The 10,496-nt window shown below is 36.5% G+C and overlaps 1 protein-coding gene across 1 annotated transcript in view; it reads left to right on the top strand.

Annotated features, from left to right (window-relative positions):
- The window catches only part of SCG5 (secretogranin V (7B2 protein)), a 26,994-nt gene extending 17,003 nt beyond the window's left edge, over positions 1-9,991 (top strand). Inside the window, 3 exon segments of the mRNA XM_009076766.1 lie at positions 1-60; positions 5,622-5,675; positions 9,126-9,991. The exon segment at positions 1-60 is cut by the window's left edge and continues 12 nt beyond it. Of these exon segments, the coding sequence (XP_009075014.1) occupies positions 1-60; positions 5,622-5,675; positions 9,126-9,221 (210 nt within the window). The 3' untranslated portion in view covers positions 9,222-9,991.
- The last annotated feature ends 505 nt before the right edge of the window (positions 9,992-10,496 follow it).

Here is a 10,496-nt window from a genome sequence, read left to right as displayed (position 1 = left end):
TATCAACTGCACCAACACCTTTTTGATCCAGAGCATGACTATCCAAATATGGGCAAGTGGGTGAGTATATGCTTCTTGCTTATTTTTGCTGTGTGTAATGGGTATTGTCTACTATGTTGGGATACTGTGAAACCATAAGTAGAGTATTGTGCTTATTGCTGTAAAAATCATCAGCCTATGAGATACCTCTCAAAAAAAGGTGAATTTGCCCTGAAAAATACAGAACTCATGCTTATGAGTGATAAATACCCCATAAAAATAGAAAGTAGAAATCCTTGGTTTATTACCTGTCCCAAAGCATGACAGCTATGTATGTGCTCAATAAATGCAACAAACCACATTTCAAGCTACAGTGAACATGCAATCAAAATTAGTAATTTTAGGGCAAGATTTAAAAATATCTTAGTTCAGTGACTATTCACTGTTCAGCTATTTAAATGCTAGAATAGAATAAAAATAGATGGAGTGCAGCAGTGCCTAACACCTTAAAATATCTAGGACCAGATAACTTGCTCAAAAGAATCCTCTCTGGCTTAAGAATTTTGGAGGACATGATGCTGCTTCTTCCTCTACTCAGGCTGTGAGCTATATTATACTGAAAACCTATATGACACATCACATGCAATAAATACAGTGAGCTACACTGAGGACAAAAATCTTGCTCTGAGCATACAAGGTCTTCAATAACAGCAGCTAGACTATTTACGTAGGCTAGAGGCTCCAAAGAAAGCCCTGTTGCTTAATCTTAGATCACATCAGTTAAAATGTCCAATCCCAAATCCATCTTCAGGCGCCAGGAAAACAGTAACAGTGATCATAATTTATGCTTCTAGAGCAAATAATGAAATCTCATTTTACATTTTTATAGCACTTTATTTAAGATTGTCCTAAAACCAGTGCTCTGTAAGCATATATCGATAAATGGACATGTTTGGCAGCCTCTTCTGCTGTAATTGTGAGACAATGATTGATCATTCATAATCAAACCAGGGTAAGTTTTATAGTCTTAACTACTTACGCGAGTGCTAAATTTCTAGAGAGAATCATGCCAAAAATCCAAATTTTGGAAACTTGTTGCACTCCAAGTAATGACCATCAAAAGTTTTCATTTAAAAAACACCAGATGGTGAACTTTCTTTTTTTATGCCAGATAAGGCTGTTAGTTTTCTTATTATTCATAAGTGCTTTACTTTCATAACACCATTTTGAAGACTAAAAAGCACTTCTGTAAATCTTTGGCCTATAGTAATATTTCAGAATTAAGTGTACATACTATGTTGCCATCAGCAACATATACACTTCATAAATGGTAGGTAATCATTAGTGAATCCTGGTCTTTTTTCGTGTCTCCATCCATCACTACTAATTCAGAGGAAAAAACTACTCATGCATGGATTAAAACAGACTCTTATGTACTAAGCAGTAATCATATCTAGCTGCAGCTTAGCCAGCTCCAGACCTTTTCAATCAGAGATGAAACAGCTGCTCATATACATGAGTAAATGTTCTGCCGAAATCCAGAACTGCCCTGATCACCTCCTCACTGTATATTACTACATGTTAAAAATATGAACACTGTGGTATCTGTTTTTAAGGCTGGTTTTGATATTTTTAATGCTCTGGAAAAATCAGAGAAGTGCTCTAAAAGTTAGTTGAGACTTTATAAAGGAGAGATAAAGTAGATCAGATCTTTTAGGTCACTTACTGTCATCTGCATTAGGTTGTAAATGACTGACACAGCTAGCTGTGGGCTGCCCAGTGGGTAACTGTGCATTTTCATCCTCCCACTGCCCCCAGCCACCAAAATTCCAGCTTCTCCTGACGCAAAGCCTAGGATCAAACAGCCCAGGGGCTGTGATGGCTGTTTACTTACAGGCTGTGTTTCCACCAACTCCTGAATGATGTGAAGGCACTAGGCTGTCACCACTGTCTGAAGCCCACAGAGCTTGAACCCATGTTGGCTGGTGTGAGCTTGCAGCTCTCAGGGCAGCTTCTCCCCTGCCTTTTCCTACCACAGAGCAGTTGAGGCAGTGTTACAGTTCCTAGTGATTTGTCCTCTCCAGGAGCCAACGTGCATTCCTTAGTGTAACCAGTAAAACCCAAATTACATTAGCAGGTCAGGAAAAAAAAGGCCAGCTTGGCTTAATGGGACAGAAAGAGGTTGGTTGGTTTGTTTTGATGACAGACTGTCATGCTTGCAAAACTGCGGGGCCTCTGTGATACTCTGTGAATAAGACACATTTTATAAGGAAGGGTCAAACAAGTCTAGAAACTGTCTCATACAGCAAAGTGTATGGTTCCAGGTAAATGCTAAATATTATGTGTAAATACTGCTATTACACATGAAGATACAAATATATAAATCATAATAAATGTATACTGTGTTAGGAGTGGGAAGAAAGAGGAAGAATTTTCCTGTCTTTGGGGCAACTCCCCATGTATCAATATGCTGACCTGTGGAAAGTCTTGGGAACAGATTCTATTTATATGGTGAGATACACAGCTTATACTCTCCTCCCCAGCCACTATGACTCTTCATATGTGGAAAATGTAGAGAGGACAGTGGGAGTAGTAAGATGAGGGACTTTTGGAAGTTTCTACACCAGTGTACAGCTATAGTTTCTAGGATTTCAGGGGGTTTTCCCTTCAGTTCAGACTTCTCCTTGCAGGACACAGATACTTTCCATTTGAGTCTGACATTTTTGCATCTTGCAACTTGTCTCTGGTCAAGATGGTTTGAAGAAGTGTTGTTGGCACCCAGAAAGACATGCACAAAGATCGTGTACAATATACAACTTACAATACAAATCTAAAACCCACTTAGATCTAAGTTGCTATTTATTGAAACTCAAGGTGTTAACCACTACCATGTACAGGGCTTGAAAAGAGAAGGGAAGTTCAGCTGTGGTTTCTGACATCAGTATCAGTATCAATACAAAATTAAAAGCAACTATGTTTTTCTGCAACACTCCTTTTTTAATTGAAGCAATGGATAATGTTTCACTCTAAGAATAGAAATAATGCCAGTTTTACTTATCAGCCACAGTGGAAGGATCCAAGACAGTACGAAGAAAGGCAAATGGGAAGCAGGGCTTAAAATATTTTAGGAAGTTGAAACCCTTGTTAAAGAAGTTACCATCTCTGGCTTCCTAATTTGAATAGAAACCTTAACTAGTTACTCAGAATTTTTTTTTACTCCATCTAAGTTAGAGGGAGCAACACTAAGTGCATCTGTGTTTACCTGCTGCTGAATATCTGGATGGCAATGGTGATTATTAGGATGTGTTATGGTAGGTCAGGTTCCACCCTTCAATTTCAGATTGTACAGATTGTACAGACTGTAGAATTCAGTGTAGTATGCTTGGTGTAATAGAAATTGTCATGCTTGATTCTCCTGATAAGACTGTAAATTGACTCAAAAAAATAAAAAGTGCCCTCCTGAATGGGTGCAACCTTGCTGATGCTTTTCAGTTTTGCTCAATAATTGTGCAGATCCAGGTTACAGCTGCTGACTATTACTGACTTGAAGATTCAGTGAAGTCTGAAATACTTCAAAGAGTGAATCTCTCTGGCATTACTTAGTTGGTTGCAAGCATTTTAATTTCTGAATTTTTCCCACTCAAATCCCAACCCAGAGTGCACTAATCCAAGTAGCCAGGAGAGTGCAAAGGAAGCCCCAGGAGTGAGGGGAAGGTAGCAAATCACGTGCAGCATGTCTCCATATGAGGTGTATCTTTAACTGGAGAAACTCTGTGCCTTCATCCCCAACAACCTCTCAGTGAAGGATGAGCATGGTACTTCATGCACAAATTTTGGTGGCTGATCAGCTGAGGCCATTGTCCAGTGAAATATATTTTCAGGATTGCTACTGCCATACAAGTATGTTCTTAGCTCATGCTCCACAACCTTATTTGTTTTGTACTCCACAGAATGCTGAAGTAGTATTTATGGTCTTAAAACATTCCCAAGCCGACTAAACAAAGTATGACTTTCTTAAGCAGGAAGAGTTCAATTGACAAAAAATTTTTCTGAGTGACAGAAGTGTTAGTTACAGTAGTCAAGAAATTCTTTTTATTTCAGAAACACCATTTTTCCTCTAATGCACAGTATAAGGTCAAATAGTTTACAAAGTGGGGCTTCAGTGGTGCTTTGTTTGCTGAAGAGAATAATTTATGTATCCACGAGTTTCTTTAAAATGTTAAATTTAATTTTTCCTGAAGTGAGTTTGCATAAATGACTAGCCAAGAATGTCTTCCTTGGCCAACTTCATCTCTGTTCCCTTTTGGCACAGCTCAGACGAAGTAACTGTGAGGTTGGGCAAGAGATAGGCCTTGTGAATTTGGGATTTAATGAACATGAGAAATATAAAGCAGACAATTTTGGCAGATTTCATTGTAACACTTGAAAATGTTTGTTTTTTCTCATATCAAGGCTGCAGAAAGGGTAGAAGTGTTTGGTGAATTTGTCTTGTGCTAGAATTACACTTTCTATTTATATAATCAATGTTAGGTCAGTTGTTTATAGCAGAATTAATGGCCTTGTTTATACAGTCTTCTGCTTTTATACATGTTATTCTTCTCTCCTTCCATTTTCAGGTTAGGGTTTGGTTTTGGTTTTCTTCATAATACACAATTGAAACAAAATGTGTTGAGCATGTGTGTGTTATTCCAGACTTTATTAGAATTCACTACTTGTATGAAATACAACAATATGTGGATGCACTTATGTAAACTATGGTCAGAGGGGTTTTTTGTCTTGGAGTTTTTTCTTTCTTCTCTTCTCATCATCATAACTTTCTCTTCTGCCAAGACGTTTCTGGCAGTTTTTAAAAGGTTTGCCATTAAAAATGTTATAGACCAAATGGTTTTTAGAAACTTTATTGAGGGCACTACTTAAACAAAGGAAGAGTTGGCCCTGAACCCCTTTCAGCAGAACTTTGTACTGGAAAGTGTTTATATCTGGAAGGGAATAAGCAAAGACAACAAAACGGTAGGAATGATGCCCATTGCTGTTTTTAAAAGGAATTAGAAAATCCCTTGTTAAACAAGTATTTTTTGCTCCTGTTCTTGTGTCACCTCAAATGTATAGAAGATGTACCAGAGGCAGGACTCCTGCTTCCTCTCCTTCTCCCTCCCACTCTTACTTTTTTTTTTTCTTAAGTCTTTTTTTTCCTTTTTTTTTTCAAATTTAAAGTATATATGTATTTATACCATTCATCACATGATCGGGCACATCTAGACTATAGCCCTGGAGGTTTTCAAGATGAGACTGGATGTGGCACTTAGTGCCATGGTCCAGTAACCACGGTAGGGTTGGACTCAATGACCTTTGAGGTCTTTTCCAACCAGGTTGATTCTATGAGTCTATGATAACATGATTACAACAGCACATACTTGAAGGACTTAATCCCTAACACTGATGATAACATAGCAGAAAATTACTGACTCTTAAACTGTTGATAAGGCTGTGAGTGCTCCAGAAGAATTGAAAAATTTTATTTCTGGTTTATCTTTCCCATAAAACCCCTCTGAACTTGCTAATATTTACCAGCAAGAGTATTATTTTAAAAGAAGAATGCAATGAATATGATGGCTGTGACTTTTTTTTTTTTTCACTTCCAGAGCAAGAATTTACTCTTTGAGAAGATCAATGGTGGTCCAAAAAGAAGAAAGAGGGTAACTGCTGGAATACTTTATAGCCCCTGCATAATCTAGAGAGCTAATAAGAATTAAAATCATATTGCTGAAATGAAGAGTTAGTCTAATGCATCTGTATTATACCTTAGATAATGTGCAAACTCATGGAATCTCTGTGGTAAAACTCCTACAGGTGGCTTCAGGACTGTACACAAGATTTATTTCTCTAAATACTTGCAGAAGATGCATTTTATGTAGAACATCATTTTTAAAGCCTCATTTTATCTGTGTTTTTAAATTGATCCTATTTTCATAAAACCATTTAAAATTGTCTCTAAAACAGAATTTAAAAGCTCCCTACTATAAATATTATTAAATTTAACTACCACTATCTATACATGTGAACATGTTTTTGGGCGTAAATGACAGCAGAGGTGGTTCTTTAGCTAATTTACCTCAGCTGAAACTCTGTGTCCCACTTATTTGAAAGACAAAGATGAATGGGTTCTCATCATTCTGCTCCTGAAACAAGGAAGGCAATCCACACATTACAGAGAACACCTTGCTACCGTCCCTCCCTGTTTTTTTGGTAGTGTCAGTCTTTCTTTTATTAAAAAAACACAACCAAACAAATCACTTTCAGGCAGAGTCGAAGTCCTTAGCTTTGCTGCTAGTGTATATTTTTTACCAAAAAGAAAAGATCTAGCTTTCTGCCAGAAAGTAACTTTTCAAAATCTGACAGCACAATTTATATTGCAAAAAAAAAAGTAAATTTATTTTAAAGTAACAAGCATAAGCGAAGATTATTTAACTTTTAAACTGTAAGTCTTTGCTAGAAAGGGAGAATACAGGTTGATTTCTTACACTTCACACATCATTGGTAATCAACACCATTGAACCAGAAGTTAATGATCTCTCTTAAGCTTGGTATCTGCCTCTTGATTACATTTGATTGAGTTTGTTGGTCAAAAAGCAAAAATGGTAGGCACCTGATTTTAGTTTTTGAGTAAGCAGAATTTACTCTGGAAATAGTTCCATGGAATATTTATTAATAGCTAGAACAGCATGTTAAAGTAGGATTAATGCAATATATAAATGATTGTAAAAAAAAAAAAGAAAAAAAAAGAACATTTTCTGCCTGCGAGCTGACTGATGTAATTGGATACAAAAGGAGTAAGAGCTGAAGAGACATTACAGCTACATGGCCAGGGGTAGCCCAGAATTTTGAAGGTGAAGCCACAGTTTCTTGCCCTGCAGCAGATTTATTTTCCTAGCACAGGCATATCACTAAATGGCAAATTCAGGTAAATTTAGAGCAATATTGTAACTATTACTAATGCTTTAATGCTTAATACAGAATTTTCACTTTATCAGCAGAAGGATAACCTAGAGCTGGCACCAGCAGAGTATAGTTTTCCAGAAACCAAAAAGTCCACTGGATTCCCCTCCTGCCTTCTGTGCTCCCTGCCACTCATGCTCTTCTGCACAGAGTTTCAGGATCTGGCAACAGATCAGTCTGAATGTCCCCACTGTAGCTTAAAACAAGTCCTATGTAATCATGTACATGGTAACTGTTGTGTCTTCACAATACTATAGTGTAACAGGCACTACTAGAGTCTAGGAAAGTACATATTCTAAGTTTGGGGTTTTTTGCAACATATGCAGAGCAAGAAAAGGAAGCCTATACTGATGTCTAATTTTAATTAGCAGTTCTCCCTTTTTAAAATTTCTGTGCATGAGCATAGCCCTGTCCAGAATGTAATATCCTGAAGTGTCAGGAGTGCTTCTGTAATCACTGAGTCATGTTGCAATGGGCTCAGAGCTGTGCACGAATGTGCTCAGGAACTTGCATTACTTTGAATTCTGCACAGCTGCATAGGATTAAACATTTTTTAGTCAAATTTAGCCAAAATGTTTGCATTATGTTTTGCCAGTTCAGAAGGATTCAAATTTTTACGTAGTCAAATTCTCTTCTACTTTATTTCAAAAAGTAGCAAGCACGTACCATCGAAAAAGAAAAAGACCAATTAATCTTCCTAAGAAACTTCAAATAATTCCTAGAAGTTTATGCAACAGTCAAATTTCACTAAATTAACATTAAACAGAACTTCTTTAAACAAACACAAAAAAATCATTTACATGTGTTGTATTTCTAACAATTTAAAGCATTCAATTAGAGTTAGTTTATTTTCAAAGTTTTTTCCACATTAATTTCTGATTCTTAGTATTTTTGTTTTCACTTGTGGCAGGCAAAACACTAAAATCCCAATGGAAGTAAGCAAAAGGGCTCCTCTGTGCTATGATTAAGTATTAATGATAGAATCCACAAATCTGGAAAAACCCAAGGACTTAAACTTGAAGACAGACAAAAGACCAAATCTTTCCCAGAGATTCAACAAATACTTGGGATAGATTTTTTAATTCCTAAGTTTGGTGAAAGATTCACAGAAATATCTCAAGAAAAGTAATTTCTGTGACACAGGCAGCCTGAAAAGGATCAGGAGATACTGGAAAATTTGCATTCATCCAAAGTTTGTCCTTAAGCATACAATTGTTATTGGCATCAAAAACCAGCATACTAGAATTTGTCTGTATCTGTGAAGGAGAAAGTAGATACTTGAGTTTTATTTACACTGACACTGTAAGGGGCCAGACAGCGGGTGTAAATAATATGCAATACTGAAGCTCCACTGAGCTTCTTGCTACACACAAATACAGTAAATACATTTTATTCCACTGATATAGACACAATTCAAGCACAGGCTTTCTACCTTAATCCATCTATGATCTTCAGACAGTTTTGAGACAGGTTCTGTTCATCTTCAGCCACACACTGTGCTGCTTGCATAGTGCAAAACGAAGTTAAACCCTCTCCAGGAATCTTCTTTCCAGCATTCCCTTGTTCTGGCAGTGGTATGAAAGCCATTTTCTATGCCAAAACCTTGCTTGGCTCTGCTTCTGTGCCAGCAGTTTTTTATCTCAGCATCAAGAGAGAAAGCAAGGAGGGGTTTCCTGGAGAGGAGACAGGCTGAAGAAGAGACTTTGGTCAAAATGGTATTGTGATTCTAACTTGTCTCCCAGCACAATGTCCATCAGAGACCAGTGATTTAAGCTAAAGCTTACCCATACACTTCTCTAACAAGTTCTGTCCTGGCTCAAGAATTAGGGAGTTAGATCTGCTGCTGCTTCTGTGCTGAGCTGAGGAAAGGAGTGGAGCAAAAGGGCAGTGTTTAATTCAGACTGTCCCATATTCTTGCTAGTCCTCCTTCATTTGTATTCCTTTTAGTGGACTGAATTAAATTCTTGCACAAAAAATATATTAGAAAATGAAACATTGATTGACTTTTAGATTTAATTCCTGGAAGCAATTTTTTTCTGGTCTGCAAGTATTTGACAGACAAGAAATATATAAATACATTCACTGATTCTAATTACCTTTTATATGTTTCCCTGTTTCTAATAAGTTTACATAATTTTAAACTTTTTCAGAGTGTGAACCCGTACCTGCAAGGACAGCGACTGGATAATGTTGTAGCAAAGAAGTCTGTTCCACAATTTTCAGATGAAGACAAAGGTCCTGAATAAGTACAATAAAAATGAAAGATAAACTCATCCCATCCTCTGCTAGTTCGTAATATTGCTTATATATAGTCATCTATTAAAATCCTTGTGAATGGCAGCATGTTTGTTATTTATATAATTGTAGATGAAAAACAGCTGTATTTATAACAGTATGTTCTCCTAGATAGCAAAAATATGGTTCTGCTTTTTGTTAAGTTATGGTAAAAGGACATTTCTGTTGTTTTTATTTTAGTCATGGAGCAAACTTTAAAAATGTTAGTCATTTTAATAGCTAACGTGAGGTAAATGGTCTTAATGAGCAGCTTGTAAATAGGAAGATGAAAAAAAGTGCCCAGTCTGACTCCAGCATTTAATCTTAAATGTTACTATGTTTGACACATGAAAATTATAGTTTTATGTTTTGTTCACAAATATTGTTACTTAGCAAAGACAAAGTATTTATTTTACCCAGAGAATTTTGGCTTTTGGTCCACTTTAATAAACATTTAAGCAATCTACAAGGTTTGCAAAGTGACATTTTCCAAAATATTTCAGAGGCTCGTTTGTCTCTGTTATTGCTGTGCAAATTTAAAAATTAAAGAACTGCGTTTTGACTCTATTCACTGGAACATTTTTCTGTTAGTTTTAATCATCCCGTGCCCACAACTTTCCTGAACACTTGCACATATTTCTTCCTTATCAATGGAACTGTTATGTAGAAATTAACCTCCCCTGCTGTTCTTTGTCTTAGTAACAGTGGCATTTGTGCATTATAGCATTCTTAAATTATGTGTCCTGAGGATATTATAAGTGAAGATGGAGACATTTGTCTGTGTTAATAAGGTTGTGTCAACAACCTCTGAATCTAAATTCAGGATATGAAGGTCATTACAGTTGATCTTCTGAAAAACTATGCTACTCTAATATCACTGGAAGCTATTACTGCTCTTGACGTTGTTCCGGGAAGCTTGAATTGCCTTTTTGCCCTTAGGGGATTGAACAACTTTATATTCCAGAGTTCTCCCTTTCTGAAAGATGAGAATATAAAATTACCTGAAATTTCTTATTTTCAGAACACATCTGAATACTTCAATTTGCGTGCATGGAGCACTGGAATTACGGAAAACAGCATCAATTTACAGCTTTGAACTTCAAATATGTGGAAAAATAATGTAGTTTCCTTTCCCATCCTACAGAAAGACAGTAAAATAATGACCCCTTAGGAAAAAAAAAAAAAAGGAGATAAGAAAGTAAAGGTCCTAGCTACATAAGGTTAAAGTTAACAGGCTGCACAAATAT

This window comes from Acanthisitta chloris, unplaced genomic scaffold (assembly GCF_000695815.1).
Source record: "Acanthisitta chloris isolate BGI_N310 unplaced genomic scaffold, ASM69581v1 scaffold33706, whole genome shotgun sequence".
In the NCBI taxonomy this organism is placed as follows: Eukaryota; Metazoa; Chordata; class Aves; order Passeriformes; family Acanthisittidae; genus Acanthisitta; species Acanthisitta chloris.
The sequence above is the reverse complement of the archived record's forward strand: the minus strand, read 5'-3'. Positions and strand labels throughout refer to the sequence as shown.